Here is a 16337-nt window from a genome sequence, read left to right on the forward strand (position 1 = left end):
ATGTCTCATGCTGTAAAATTATTGTTGTAAAATTACAGTGGTGGCGTTGGTACTATTCTTGATCTAGGATGACTAGTGAAGGCTAACTACTTACTAACTTAGAGTGAGGTCATACCTGGAAATGTCGACCAAGCTTTAACGAGGTTGATACGCCGAAACCGAAGTTAGATAACCGTGATATAAAATTACTCATACTGTGATAGAAGATTTTGGCCATATTGCCCACCCCTAGGCACAATTTAGGACTAAGACCAATGATTTGGCTAGTAAGGTCCAACACCTTCCTTCAAAAAGAAAATATCTTTTGACATTCCCACATGCAATGAAATAAGGGACCTTTTTGGTCTTTACATTTGAAGCAGGTATCAGGTATGTTAGGATTAAAGTGGTGCAATTTAGCTGGTGTTATGTACAATCTACTTATCTATTTATATTGCAACAGTTAGGAGTTTGTATTTATGGAATTGGGTCTGAGCTAGAAAACATACTTCTGACCATTCCTCCTCCATTACATTCTCCTGCAAGTCCATTCGCCATGCTTGAAGTGATCGTTGTGATGATTCTTTAGACTTGCTTACAAAAAGCTAATATAGTAATGAAACCTGTCCCCTAGAATGTAAAAACTTCACACTGTAATCTTCTAGGATGGATAGGGGGGGAAGCTTCAAATCATTGCTCTGTCTGGAAAGGATGAAGCTTCTAAGATGTAGATTAGGGATGCACGATAATATCTGCGCATAATCAGTATCGGCAGATAAAAGCTTCAAAACGTAATCATCGGCATCTGCAGATATGAAACTTTCTGCCAATGTACCTGGCCGATAAGGTGACGTGCAAGTTATGCGCACGCAAAGCAAATGTTTAATTAAGCAATAAGCCCGTCGTGTTGTGCCTAACAACTCCCCTTACCTGTTCTAAATTCAGTGCAAAACACGGACTTGCGGGCCTTATTGCTTTTCTAAAACTGTTACTACAAACATTTGATATGGTTTCATAAATAAAGACAATCAAATTTAAGAAACAAAATAGTTTAATAATAAACCGTCATTCTTCCGCCACTACAAAGTATAGTTCCTACATAAATTGTTGCAACGCAACAGATTGAAAACAGTGGACGGCCCATAACGTCTTTATAGTCCCGGCTTCATTCCTTGCCTTTGCTAATGCTTCGATTTCAGCCTCTGTCTTCTCTGCATGCCTGGTCTTTTTAAACTCTTTCTCCTCCATTCTGTTAATAGTCTCCCACCACTCATCAAACGTCAGCCCACCCAGCAAATCAAAATTCACAACAAATGTTGCCATTTTCTTTACGACTAGGTTGCTTGCTACCGTGTAACTTTGTAACGTCTTTTTTTTTTTTTTTTTTCTTTTTTTTTTTGATACACAGTAATATGGAAAGTTATATTATGAGGACAACTTGAAAGGTTATACTGGATTTTACAATGGCATGGAACGCGATATAGCCATCAGAATCAAGGATTGGAACAATCAGTTACTATGAGCGCCAACAACATAATTCAACATGTCGGCTGTGTGGCAGGATTTTACAGTATCAAAGGATGATGACAAAATGTCTATTTGCGGATTTTGTAAAGTGTCAGTGATGCGATACATTTTAAGTTTACAGAGTTACAGCTGGATTTCTGTGCATATGTGTCAAGAATGTGTCATTGTCAACAACACAGTTTTAAGGAAACTGTAGTTGTTCAAGTTCAAGGAGGTACTGTTCAAGTATGAAAATTGTGACGTGAAAATATAAATAAATCTGCCATATTTGAAATAATTTCAATAGTTTTCATGAGTGAACGTCTATTTCTAAAATGATACAAATCAAGTTTTTAATGTCCCGTATCTACAGCAAGTACCCCATTATAATAAGATTAATTCTAGTACAGGAGAGACTTTTCAAGAATTAAAAAGCAGAGGTGTATATATCGGCATCGGCAATCGGCCAAAATGAGCTTGTAAATATCGGCATATCGAATATCGGCTAAAATTCAATATTGTGCATCCCTAATGTAGATATTAAAAAACTTTTTTGCAGGAATCCCATATTTTGATTTGAGTTCTTCAAATGTCATGAGAATCAAGTTTTCATTGTAAAAGTCAGCTACCTTAGCTATACCCTGGGCTGACCAGATTTTAAACCCTGGGTCTGCTCTACCAGGTTGGAAGTCCTCATTACCAAATATTTGAGAAAACTGAGAGAGTTTAGCTGTTTCCCCTATATATGCAGGAGATTTCTGCCAAACCATTAATGTATTTTTGAGAAAAGGATTTTGTATATGTTTGAGTAGTTTCTGTTTGTTAGCAGAGTAGATGTACAGGTTTAAAGGAATGTTGATTAAATGTGCTTCTATGGTAACCCAAGCTGGGGGGTGGTTTCTCAAAATAAAGCATCCCTGCTCTGATTTGAGCTGCCCAGTAATACCACTCAAGATTTGGTAGTTGTAAACCACCTCTATCATATGGTAAATACAATAGGGAAAGCCTGAGCCTGGGACGCTTGTTGTTCCGTATAAAGTTGGAAAAAAGCTTTTTAAGAAAATGAAAGAGTGAGGGTGGAGGAGAAAGTGGAATATATTGAAAGAGATACAAAAACTTTGGTAAAATTAACATTTTCAATACATTTGTCCGGCACGTCTGATTCAGATAAAAGGGTCGTTATCAAGCTCTTTAGAAGCCTGGTAACGAACATGCATTTGAATCAGGTGTGTTGGAGCAGGGAAACATCTAAAACATGCAGGACAGGGGGTCCCTGAGGACAGGGTTGAGAACCACTGGTCTATACGATCCACAAAGGTTAGATACTTTACCTGGTTTTAACAAAAGTGTTATAACTGCCATATTTAGAGAGGGGGGGAAGCACCCACTATCTAAGGACTCTTTTTATACATTTAAAGTAAAGGTGGCAGTAGCGCGTCCTGAAAAGCTTTATAGATTTAAATGGGAATCCCATCCGGGCCAGGCGTCTTACCCCCCCTTCATACTCTCAGTGGCTGCAGACAATTCCTCAAAGGTTCTGTCAAGGTCTAAATCAGCCAGGAAGTTTTCTTCAAGAGGCTTGATGTTCAATTAATCCAAAAAATATTTTGTTTTTGCAAGGGTGAGGCTGAAGAATCTGTGCTGTATAAGTTCTCGTAAAAACCTTTTAAAGCTTTATTGATTTCTTTAAGGTCACTAGTCTCCAACCCATCATCTATTAAACCCATCGTTTAATACGCCAAGTTAAGAGTTTACTAGCCTTTTCCCCTTGCTCATAATAGGACTGTTTCAATTTCAGCAGGCTTTTAGTTGCCATATTGACAGATAAAACATTATATTTAGCTCTAAATTCATTAAGTTCTTTAAATGACTGTTGGGAAGGATTTTTGAAGTGTTTTGATTCGGTTTCTTTTAGATTTTTTTTCTAACTGTTGCATCTCCAGCCTCCAAGATTTGTGTTTATAACTTGTAAAACTTATCATCTGTCCTCTCAGGAAGGCTTTAAATGTTTTCCACCGTATAGTAGCTGATGTTTGGGTTGTGTTATTTACAAAGTAATAACCAAAATGACTGAAGGTGCCACCCCATGAAGAAATTCAGTGACTGTCGCATGTTTCGTCTAAGTTAAACTGAAGCATGGTCTGAAATTACAATGCTGTCGTACCAGCTTTTGAGATTGTGGATATCACAGAAGCTGAGACCAAAAAGTAGTCAATTCTGGAGAATGTCTGATAGGTGGCAGAATAACATGAGAAGTTTGTAGGGCTGTCCCTGACTAAGATTTTCTTTGGTCGACCAAGACTCGACTAAGCAGTTCTGAAAATCGACTAATTGAAATGTGAAACTTTTTTTTTTTTTCGTAACGCAGGTCATAATGTGTTTTCATCAAACAATTTTGTGTGATGTTTTACCTCACTTTTTAAGACATAATATGAAAGAAATACATACATAAGAAGGGAGATTGACAACTACACAAATATAAATGTACAAACATTTTCCCGATCTGACTTAATGTAGCTGCTGGACATTACAGATTCAGCCGCTATAAAATAAGCTATTACTAATAATAAGCCTCATGTAATAATTATTATAAAAATTATAATTGCCTAATAACACAGACAAAGTAGGCTATGGCAGAGTTTGTAGTTCGACAGCCAATTGTGCTTGTGCCGTGTGCAAAGAACAAACAAAACAAAGCACAGATTAAAAAAAAAACACCTTCTCTTTTAAATATATTTTTTGAGTTGCTTTATTTTTCTTAAATAATATAATCTAATTTCTGTAGAACATGTCTTTAATTCACCAATGGTGACACAAGCAGGAATAAAGTCTCACACTGCCATACAGCAGTTCGACTAAAAAAATCTTTGTCGACCAAGAGCAAATCGACTAGTCAACTGGGTGGGGACAGACCTAAAAGGTTGACTGCTTCGGATAGTCTCTTCTCCATATGTCAGTTAAATTTAATTATTTAATATATTGTAATAACTCCTTTTGTGTCTGGGCATGTGGATCTATCAATCTCTGGCCGGAGAGTGCAATTAAAATCTCCACCTACGATGAAACTACCAGACAAATCAGCCAGGGACAAAAACTGACTTCTGAAAAAAGACGGGTTGTCGTCATTGGGTCCATATAAATTACCAGATTTAACCTAATTGAGAGAATTTCACATTGAATAATAAGGTATCTCCCATATTGGTCTTCAACCACATTGATGAGATGAAAAGGTAGGGAGTTATGTATCAGAGTGATTACCCCACGTGATTGAGAACTAGATTCCACAAGGTGAACTGGAGTTCAAATGGCTTGACATAACACTACATTGTAAGTGCGGGTTGGAATTGAATATACAATAGAAAGAAAACTTAATTAAGAAAAAATTAAAATTAAAACGTAAAGATAATAGGATGTACTTCCCCAAACAAAGTACACACTTCCCTCCCCTAGATTACACTTCCAATAGATCCCTGAACAGAGTCTGACTATGGAACTAAGCTGGTCCACCCACATGACGAGGAACAGCATGCTCAGCGATCATGTTGGAGCTCCATACAAAATATTAAAAGTGAACTTATTTATTGCAATCAGAAATAGCTACTTTGCAGCAAAACATTAGGCTTAAATGAACAGTTTTAAACAGTCCAGGAAAAGATTACCCTGCCCGTGTTGCGGCTGCATTCTTTAAACAGTCCAGGAAAAATAAAGTTACCTGTATTGTGTCAACACTAAACACATTAGCCTACTCAGCACCCAGCGTTGCCTAGCTTTGCTCAGACTTAATTTCTTGCACAAAGGCCTCCCCTTCTAATGCAGTATCGAAAGTGTGCCGTCTTCCCCTGATAGGGTGACCAGACGTCCGCATTTCGTCCGGACAGTTCTGTTTTTCAGCCCATTGTCCGGACCGCTGTTGCGTGTCCTCCTTTTTGACCCTTCCTGCCCACCGTCGCAATTTACCACTCTTGTAGGCTTTTAGATGCCAAAAAGAAAGACCTCCTTCAAACATACATGGAGTTTCGAACTCCACCTTTAAGAGCAGCAAAGATCAATATCATGCCTTCTGTAAGCTCTGTCGCATTGATATAGACGTGAGTAGTACTAGTAGGGGGAAAGGGGCTTTAGAGCGGCATGCCTGCGCTACGCAACGGCACAGGGATAATGCTAGTTCCAGGGGCGAATCTAGGTTCCCACTTTTGGGGGGGCTAAGCCCCTAGATAAAACCTATTATTTTTCTTGTGACCCAGCAAAACTATGGGGGTTTGGGGACATGTTCCCACAGAATCATTTGTTAAAAATCTCCTTTTAAATAGTGCAAATTTAGATGTAAAATACATATATATATATATATATATATATATATATATATATTGTTTTTGTATTTTTTTATTTGGAGGGGCTTATGAAACTTTTGGGGGGGGCTCCAGCCCCCAAACAACCGCTGCTGAGCTGACCAAATTATATTTCAGACGGGTCAGATGGCTGAGCGGTTAGGAAGTCGGGTTATTAATCAGAAAATTGCCGGTTCGATTCCCTGCCATACAAAATGACATGTCCTTGGGCAAGGCACTTCACCCTACTTGCCTCGGAGATAATGTCCCTGTACTAACTGTAAGTCGCTCTAGATAAGAGCGTCTGCTAAAAATGACTAAATATATTTTAATTTCTATTACAATTTAAATAGTTTGGGAAATGGTACTGTTTTATTTTCTTATTTATCTTTTGACTAAACCCTGTCCCCCAACTTTTTGGGTTTGTCCTCCTTTTAGACCTTTTGTTCTCCTTTTTGGATCCAAGTGTCCTCCTTTTCAGAGTCATGCTTCTGGTCACCCTATCCCTTAATGGTCACCAGAAGTGTAGCTGGGTGAATTATTCCGTAACGCAGGTCGCGGATAGAAAAGGAGGCCAGTTCTTTCTTTGCTGAATCAAAGACTTTTCTACGTTTTAGCAGATCCGCAGACATGTCGGTAAAAAACATAAATTTGTTATCGTCGACCAGTATCTTTCCTTTGCTTCTGGCCGCTTTCATCACTCGAACCTTGTTGGCGTAGTTCAGAAACTTAATTACCACCACTCTGGGTTGTGCAGCGGTTTGTTGGTTCCCATCCTTACTGTTGATTCTACCAACTCGATGTGCCCTTTCTATAAGCAATGGCCCAGTAAAGTTGATTTCACCAAGAGCTTCAGGTATCCACTTTTCCTTCTGTTAACTCAGGCAGACCCACCAACCACACAATCGAGCGCCGTGCTCGGTTTTCCAAGTCATCCACCTTAAGCAGTAGCTCATCCATAGCATAAATCTGCTTTGCTGGTGGTCTGTGTTTTTAGAGATGTTAAGTCATCTTCATTGGTGCTTATTCGGTCTTCAGCTTTGGTCATTCAGCCAGTCAATGCCTTTAATTTGCCTTGCACTCCCTGAATAGCGCCCGATAGCCCATCAAACCTCGACACAAAATCTTCCTTCATTGTGTGAATAGCGTTAAGAATTTGTGTCATCGTTGTTAGTATTGGAACTAGTTAGCTTCGTCGGGCTGGAGGAGCCATCGGTTGGTTTAGTGGACTTTAAAGTCTTTGGTTGTGGTTTCGTTGGCATTTTAGCTGTTTGTTGTGTTTAGAGATCAGTAGTAACTGTTTGGTAATTCTTTGTGGCTTCCTGATTACTTTTCTATGAATTGTACATGGGAGTTTTCTGTCATACGTCTGCCTAGCAGCGCACCATAACCGGAAGTTTCACGTTGTTACTCTTTCCAACAAAAGTCATCTGAGTACTCAAGTATTACACATTACCCCCAACACCAAAGTTCTGAGGAAATCCTTTTTGACACAGTTGATTTGAAAGGTAAATGTGGAAATCCTGTTAACTCGAGGTTTCACAAAGCAATTTTGAGGACTGACGTAACAGCAGAAATGGGTATACAGTACATTAAAAGTTCTCTGACACAGCATGTGTGTAATGCTTTCTGATTACTCTCTGAATTTTGGGGGGTTTGACAGGTCTATTAGTGGCTTCAGTTTCTCATCAGTGACCCAAGAAGCTGCAAACTCACAAGGTAACACTCTTATGCAAAACCTTTTGATATCCATAAGTAGATCCTATAGTTGATTTTAATAATATGGCACACTGTTATTTGCTCAATTGATCATCACAAGCTAAGAAAATGCCGCAAAGTTGAGTTAGTAAATGTTATAACCATTTTTGTTTCTCTGTATCTCCATTATCTCTTTTTCTTTGTTTATGTCTGTTCTGTTCCTTATCTCACACTGTCCCTCGCCTCCTCCTTACTTTCACTGCCTCCCGCTCTCTATCCTTAATTTATTTATGCTTTCTATGTCTTTCTCTTTGCCTTGCTCATTTGTTTCTCTATCCCTCTTTCTCCCTCCGTCTTTCTTTGCAGTGAAGGATGTGGCTAAATTCTCCTTCAGTGGTAGCAGCAGTGCGGGCAAGATGTTCTGCAAAGTGGAAGAGGGGCCTTTCTCTTTTACCCCCAATTCCACTTCACCAGCCTTGGGAGGTGACAGTTTGCCCACTCCCCCTCCAAGCATGTCAGGGGAGGCTGCCCGGCTGTCTTCCATCAGCCCTACACTCCCAGTGGAGCCCCAAGGGCCCAAAGTAGGGGGGGAGACCCTGGGGATTTTCTCTGGATTGAGAGTAGGCCAAGGCGATGAGGAAGCTAAAGATGTGACCAAGCCATCTGCTTTTAGTTTTGGACAGCCCAACAATGAAGGCGGGCAAGATGTAAGTGCTGGAGCGGCACACTTTCATTTTGGAGCAGCCGTACAGCAAGGAAAACCAGCTGAGGTGGAGTCTGAAGCTAAAGACTTGTCCAAGACCAACAAACCACCCGAACCATCGGCAGCCAAGCCTACATTCTCAGGGGCCTCTGCGATGACAACATCCTTTTGCAGCCTCTTGGCAGCGCCCGTTCCCTGTTCTTCCCCCAATCCAGAGGAGAAGCCCAAAGCCCCCACACCTCTGTTGGACCCTACCCTGTCCCCAGAACGCGAGCCATCCCTTGAACTTCAGAGAGAAGACACTCCTCCCCTCTCTGCTGGTTCTGTCTCTGCAGGTGACGCACCCCCCACCATCAACCCCTCACTCACAGCCTTGATTTTTGAAAAAACCTCCATGCCCCATGTTGCAACCCCTTCAGTGACCCCTTTCCTGCCAGTGTCAGTCACCCCGCCTACTGAGGGTGGCATCACTCCACTGCCCCCCAGCGTCAATCCTGAATCAACCCAAGAAACCGCTCGGACTCCAATTCCCTCTCCTCCCCTAACTCTGGAATCTGCCCCACCACCACCTCCCTATCACCCCCTCGCCACCTCTGACAAGCCTGGGTCTATTTGTGCCCAGCCCACTCCTCCTGATGACACATCCATGGCAGTCCCCAACCTCACCCTTGCCATAAATACTGCCGCCCCCACTGCCACCACCCTCACTCTGACTGTGGCTAACATTGCTCCTATATCCTCAGCCTCTGTCTTTGAGCAGCCTGTTCTGATCCCAGCCTCCTCAGCCCCTGCTCCAGCCCTGGCCTCAGCCGCGACCAGCTTCTGCACTCCCAGCTTTGGCGCCAATACCGGAGGAGGAGCTTTCGGCACCCAAACCATATTTGGACAGGGGGGTGGGTTTGGACAGCCTGCCCCTAATACAACTGGCTCTGCTGCCAGCTTCGGCTTCGGCCAGTCGGCATTTGGCACCAGTCCTGGATTTGGCCAACATGTGGCAACTGCCACCCCTGTAGCAGCATCCAGTAGTGCCACTACAACCGCTGAAGGGAGTTTGTTTGGAGGCCCCATTGCAAGCAATGCCAGCTCTTTCTCGTTTGGCACCTCCAACAGTGCCAGTACGGCCAACAGCACAGGGATTTTTGGGCAGAGTGCCACCCCGGGTTTCGGACAGCAGAGTTCTGGGTTTGGGCAGGGGTCTGTTTTCGGGGGCAACACCACCACCACGTCTTCTACTGGGTTCAGCTTTGGACAGCCCTCAGGTGAGTGTGTGTTTTAAAGAAGGATGTGTTTGTGTGCTGTGCAACTGTCTGTGACTTAATTAAACGTTTTTGGAGGCAACTTTATGGGTTGTCAGTCACACACTTGTGTGCAGATTGCTTCACAGGAGTGACTGAACCCTGTAAGACCCCTTGTTGTAATATTTCAACATCACCTTTAGTTCTCCAAAAAACACATTTCCCCCCCCATGTTTTTTTTTTTTTTAAACCAAATTTTTTAAATGCCATTGGATACTAAATGTGTATATAGATCTGGCTATAAGGCCATGAACTCATTCCACCAGCCAACTTTCTTGGAAGCGAATCTCCTTGTTTCATTTGACTGGATATATCAACACTGAAGTAAGTAAATTCCATGATATATTTTTTGGGGTGATTGTTAGAATATCTAGTTAATGTAAATACTAAGTTATTGCGGAATTCATGCATCACATTTGATTTTCAGCTTGTTTTGTCTTTGTTGTAATTTTACAATGTTGGGTCAAAATGGTAGCGAAAATTCCAATTGCACCTTGCACTCTACATGGAGACATTACACTTCTCGAATGGTCAGATACAGGATAAATACCCACAGAAATATAATGTATTTGATGATTCACACTTTACAAGTGGGTATTTGTTATAATTTTCAGTTTAGACCAGATTTGAAGATTTCTAAATCAATGTTATTTCTATGTTGGCAGTGAAATATAGTCAACTGTTTTTTTTTATCTGGACTTGTTTGCCCAAATATCTGCTTGTTGCACAAGGCAAATACTGTTTGTGGAATGCTCTAGAAGATGGTTGTTCAGGGAAAAGTGTAAATGTTTTGGAATGTGGGAGTTGCATGTATGGTGCATTGTTAGGGGACAGGTGTGAATATTCTGCAATATTGAGATGTAAGAGGTCTGGGGGGTTTTATCTTCCTTTTAGAATGTTAAGTAGAAAAGCACATTAGGCTAGCCAGACAGTATTGTGTGCCTTCAGTGGAATGTATTGCATGAATAAGATTCATTTGCATTGGAGTTAGGTATACTTGAACATACTCTTAACGACTATTTCCATTTCAGAATGACACCAGCAAGGAGAGTTTAATTCAGTGTGCATGATGTCATTGATGCTATCCAAAATGGAGAGTGATGTTGACATGGAATCAGACACCAGTGATTTGAGTGATGAGGAGGTGGTTGAAAATGTTGAGGAAGTGGAAAAAGAGAATCAGAGACCCACTGATTGTCCAACTAATGATGATGATGGTAAGGACAAACCTACACAAGCCAACCAAACCACAACACTGCGTTGTCAAGTGGTATGACAACAGGGCAGTCACACTTGTCATCCTTTGCTGGCATTGATCCTGTGCAAAAGATTCAACGCTCAAACATAAAAAATCCTACATTGAAGTGGAGAGACCTCATATTGTGGGTGCATACAACAAATACATGGGCAGTGTGGATTTGCTGCACTCATTTGGAGCCAAATGCAAGTTCCTCATGAAATTGCGCCGCTGATACAGTTACATCTTATGGCACACTATTATCATTGCTGTGATAATGCCTGTCTCCTCTACAAACGGGACTGCAAGGCTCTCAATATTCCCAAGAAAAATATGTTGAACAGGAGACTGTTTCAGGCGCAACTAGCTTTCTCTCTCATCCTGACAAACACAGCTTGTCAACACACCAAGGAGAGTGTGGCCATCTTCAGCCAGTGGGAGCCCTTTGACGTTGATAACTGTGACACCACAGAGACTTGTGACTGCTCAGAAGACTGCTAAGGTAATGGGGGTCCACCAAATGGGGTCCCAGCCAAGAGGGCATGTGAACCACCAACAGATGTGCGCAGGGACACGGTCCCACATTTCCGGTGAAGACAACGAAAGGACACTGCATAAAAGGATATTCTAATACGCTTTGTAGAAAGTGCAATCTCCGTCTCTTTTTTCAGAGGAAAGGAACTGCTTTTGGGACCATTGCACGTGAACAATGGACCCCGGGTTCCTTGAAGTTTAATTCTGTTTTGAATCGTATTTGTCCAGTTTATATATTTGTTTATAAATTCTGATTCATCAAAACATGACTGTTGGGTGTTTATTATAAATTATATGTACTCTTATAGTGCTATGTAAGCAAACCACACTCCAAAATAACCATTAGCTGTTTTGTGTATTTGTTCTGAAAGATTGAGAGCAAATGCTGAAATTCTGCTCCCATCGTTGCAATATTACAACAAAATGTGTTTTAAATATTCTTTTTATGTTTGGGTCTTACAGGGATATACTTACAGCTGGTAGCTGTGTTACGTTTAGCTCCTAGATTCAGACATAGCCCCAGTAAATAGCTAGTAGAGCTAGGGTCAGTCTCTTGTCCAGGGCCCAGTTCGGATTGGATTCTTTCTTTTTAAAAACTTCTCCATCACCATGATCTGTCACATGCATCATTAATTATCTTGTCTCTTCGAGTTACCTGCTGTAGCCTACCTATATTTAGCTATACCTGCTGCCACACGGACGAATACCCTGCCATTCACTTTATTACAGACACTTGACAATGGAATATTATTTGCAGATAATAATTAATAAAGGATAATTATTATTTAATTTTTTAAGACTAAGTGAAATTTGATAATTTCTCACAACACACCTGACTATCTCTCAGTAGTGTGCTGCGACACAGGGGTTGGGAATCGCTGCTCTACAGTGTAGTTTGCTGCTGCTAGTCAGACGGCTTAAATACGAATCAAGTCCAAATAATGGATGTTGTACCGGCCTTTTTCACCAGCTCCTCCGTTTCGCTTTCAGCCATGGCTACTCAAGAGGACGAATACGATGATGCGTTGCAGCCGGTTGCAGCTCATGGCTCTAAATTTCGCTGGTCTAATTTAGCATTATCGCGATAGTGCAATAAAATTAAAATCTCTATTGTAGGCCAATTTTGTATCGTTTATATTGCATATCGTTTCTATCACTCATTCCTAATATAACAATATATTAATTTTTCTTCAAATTAATGACAATGCAATCCACACCACTGCGGTTGATATGCCGTGCCTGGTGTGAATGGGGCTGTGACAAATCTCATTTCTGGAAGGCTCTACCGGGGTTAGCACGGTATAGCAATTTATATCAAAATTCATACAAAAGGCCAAATTCATACCGGTATATTGCTGTACTGTCCACCGCTACTGTCAAGGTTTGACTATTTACAACAGAGATAATTATGATCAGAAGGAAGTGTTTATTAATTCTTAGGCCAACTCGTTCTTCAGTGTCTCTGAATGACAAGTTTGAGAGCCATGAAGAACAACAGGTGGTTTACTATAACCCTTAACCAAAGAAATCATATTTTACTAAATGTTAATATGTAACGTAATACTTGTAATGTAATGTAATACTTGTGTATTGTTTCTGTCCACCTCAAGTAGTAGAGTGAAAAACAGGCTTGGACTGTAAACAAGACCCAAATGCTTTTTAAAATAGTCCATGCCTATTTTCTAAATTCATAAAGTTGTTTTATAGCATGAATTTACATTGCAGTATAAAACATGTTTTAATTTTGTGCCTAAATCAGAGCTCGACATTAAAGGGGTGATTGACTGGGTTTTTGGGGTATTTCACACTGTTCCTTAAGGTTTCCGAATACGGTATTTAACATTGGTTGACGTTAGGCCCATTGCCAATAAACTAGGCTAAATCATCACACATTCTACCTATGCTCTTGCGTTAGCTAGCTAAACTAGTTTACATGCCTACAGTCTAGGTGTCTTTGCAATCTAGCTGTTTTTGCATTCCTTGCAAATTAGCGTTAATAAAAAGCAGATGATCCAGAGTCTAGGTAACATTGACTAGACGGCTGATGTTAGTCTCAGTGTTGGGCGTTACAGTAGTCAGACTACTTTTGGTAGGTAACGCGTTACTTATTTAATTGAATGAATCCGTCACTAGTTCTTTGTTCAAAGTAACGCATTACCTAATTTAGTCTTTGGTTGTGAGCCCTCAGCATGTAGCTAAAACTCTAGGAAAGTTGAGGCTACTTTTCGCTACTGGTAGGTACCTACAAAAACGTATTTTTCTGCAAGACAAGTGCAGAGCTGCCAACTCTCACTGTGTGCCGTGTGACACGCGCATTTCAACCATTTCTCACGCCACACCTTGTATATCTCACGGAAACTTCCCTTCTAATGCCGACTACAGCTAATCTAGTTAGTCATTTGCTAAGTAAGGTATGTTGATGTGTTTAGAAACTTACTTAGCATTCTACCTATGCTAGATACAGGAGACGTTAGCACAAAATCATACTTACAGCTTGCGTTTGTGATGAGCATACGGTTGGAACAGCACCTCTTTTCAGCAACCGCGTTTTAGCAAATCCCTCTTTTAATTGTTTAAGGTTTTCATTCAAAACTGTCTTTGGTGAAATGGTACGAGCAAATTAATAAATGTGTCTAACTTCACAGGGATCTTCTCATAGAAAAACAGTCATGCCCGTCGAGTGTCTGGTTTCTTGGGAACATTATGAAAAGTGTCAGCATTTCCTGTACAGCCTGGAACACTGCATTTACCACCGTAGTCCATTTTCAATATGCTAGAAAAAGCTCAAAATAATTTATTTGTTAATAATTTGTTACACAGAACTTTATTATATTAAATATGAATCCAAAATGATTCACACCTTCACAAAATGCAACAACAACAAACAAATATTTTCTGCATATGCGGGTAGCAACGCTAGTGCTAAATTACTATTTAACTGGTCTTTGGTTGTGAGCTACTATTTAGTTCCTGAGACGTCTCACCAAAAGAACAGAAGGAACCTTCGATTAAGACGTAGGTACCTAGCAAAAAGTAAACTAAACTTTTCTAGACCTTTAGCTACGGCACTAATGCTGAAGGCTCGCTGATATGGCTGTCGGTCTTTCTAGAATGTCGTAGGTATGAATGGTTGCTAACGTGTGCTGACGTTGTGACTGTGCGTATGCGAGAAAGACGCGTGAGTGACAGACTGAGGGAGACCAGGGAAATTAAATGCAGCTGAACGAAAACGCTGCATGTTTTTTTTTTTTTCCATTTGTTTATTGAAACACATCACATCAAATAGCACAGATCTTTTACAATTAGCTGTGTGATCATTTTTCTTTTTTTTTCCAGAACAGATATGTAAAAAAATAAAAATAAAAGATATACAACAAAGACAGAAACGTATACAAAACTCAAAAACCCACCCACACTCCCATCCCAAGTTGGTCCACCTTTCTCTATCAATATATCAAATCAAAGTATCTTTGTGCAACAGAACAACTAGTAATGGTACTCTAAGTAGTAGGAGTCGTAGTTACATTATTAAAGTACGAGAGGAGAGGCTGCCATGTAGTGTATAATTTCCCAGTTGAACCTCTAACTGAGAATTCGATTTTTTCCATCTTAAGGAATGACATTAGAACACTGCATGTTATAACCTAAAAATAAAAATAAAAACAAAACGCAATATGTGGCAGCCGGTGTTGTTTCTGTGGCGCATCGCCACAAATTAGTCTGTGTGGGAAACACTGCCCTACAAAAAAAATCATCTTGTCCCGGACAAGCCTTAATGTCAAGCCCTGGCCTAAAATTAATTTGTCTTTCCGAATCGATCAAAATGATTTTCACCATGTCAACTGGTCTTCATGCCCAAACTTGAAAACAATTATAGAGTAGGTGATTCTGCACCCATTAGAGATGAGTGACTTTCATCAAAGTTGTCGTACTCTGTCATTCCCCTGGTAATGAAAAGCAGATGGAAAGTTGGTTAGGGGGCAGGGTGAAAATATTGAAGGATTAGCTGACTGTCTGCGAGTGTTCTGTTCTGACACACAAACACTTTAATGTACATGCACTGTATGCAAAGATGCTAACGCTGACATTAATGCATGGCCACATTACACTGTCACTTACAGTGCATCTGGAAAGTATTCACAGCACTTAACTTTTTCCATATTTTATGTTACAGCCTTATTCCAAAATAGATTCATTTCATTTTTTCCTCAGTTTTACATACAATACCCCATAATGATGAAGTGAAAAAAAGTTTGTTTCATATTTTTTATAGATTTGCAAAAGTTAAGGACCAAAATATAACATGTAATTTGTTGAAGCACCTTTGGCAGCAATTACAGCCTCAAGTCTTTGAGTATGATGCTACTAGCTTGGCACACCTATTTTTGGGCAGTTTCTCCCATTTTCTTTGCAGGACCTATGAAGCGCCATCAGGTTTGATGCGGAGCGTCGGTGCACATCCATTTTTCAGATATCTCCAGAGATGTTCAATCAGGTTCAAGTCTAGTCACTCAAGTACCATTCAAGAGGAACCTTCGCCCCAGTCTGAGGTCCAGAGTGCTCTGGAGCAGGATTGTATTAGGGTTAGATGTCTCTGTACATTGCTGCATTCATCTTTCCCTCAACCCTGACTAGTCTCCCTGTTCCTGTCGCTGAAAAACATCCCCACAGCATGATGCTGCCACCACCGTGCTTCACTGTAGAGATGGTATTGGCCAGGTGATGAGCGATGGCTGGTTTCCACCAGACATGATGCTTGGCATTCAGGCCAAAGAGTTCAATCTTTTTTTCATCAGTCCTGAGAATTTAGTTTCTCATGGTCAGTCCTTCAGGTGCCTTTTGGAAAACTCCAGACGGGCTGTCGTGCCTTTTACTGAAGAGTGCCTTCCGTCTGGCCATTACCATACAGACCTGATTGGTGGAGTGCTGCAGAGATGGTTGTCCTTATGGAAGGTTCTCTCTTCACAGAGCAACACTGGAGCTCAGTCAGGGAGGTCACTAAGAACCTGATGGTCACTCTGACAAATGCCCTTCTCCCCCGATTGCTCACTTTGGCC

The 16337-nt window shown here is 40.8% G+C and overlaps 1 protein-coding gene and 1 long non-coding RNA gene across 4 annotated transcripts in view; both read left to right on the forward strand.

Annotated features, from left to right (window-relative positions):
• Nucleotides 1–16337, forward strand: part of nup214 (nucleoporin 214) — a 115338-nt gene that overhangs the window by 64566 nt on the left and 34435 nt on the right. For all 3 annotated transcript variants that reach the window (XM_084694086.1, XM_084694088.1, XM_084694087.1), the window contains exons 28-29: nucleotides 7477–7532; nucleotides 7878–9473. In XM_084694086.1, coding sequence (XP_084550212.1) covers nucleotides 7477–7532; nucleotides 7878–9473 — 1652 coding nt within the window. The remainder of the gene's footprint in view (nucleotides 1–7476; nucleotides 7533–7877; nucleotides 9474–16337) is intronic.
• On the forward strand, nucleotides 9480–11544 carry LOC146220753 (uncharacterized). Its single transcript, XR_014750939.1, has 2 exons — nucleotides 9480–10726; nucleotides 11141–11544. It is a non-coding gene; the product is annotated as an uncharacterized LOC146220753 (long non-coding RNA).

Source organism: Hypomesus nipponensis, chromosome 27 (assembly GCF_054491055.1).
Source record: "Hypomesus nipponensis isolate SF chromosome 27, ASM5449105v1, whole genome shotgun sequence".
In the NCBI taxonomy this organism is placed as follows: Eukaryota; Metazoa; Chordata; class Actinopteri; order Osmeriformes; family Osmeridae; genus Hypomesus; species Hypomesus nipponensis.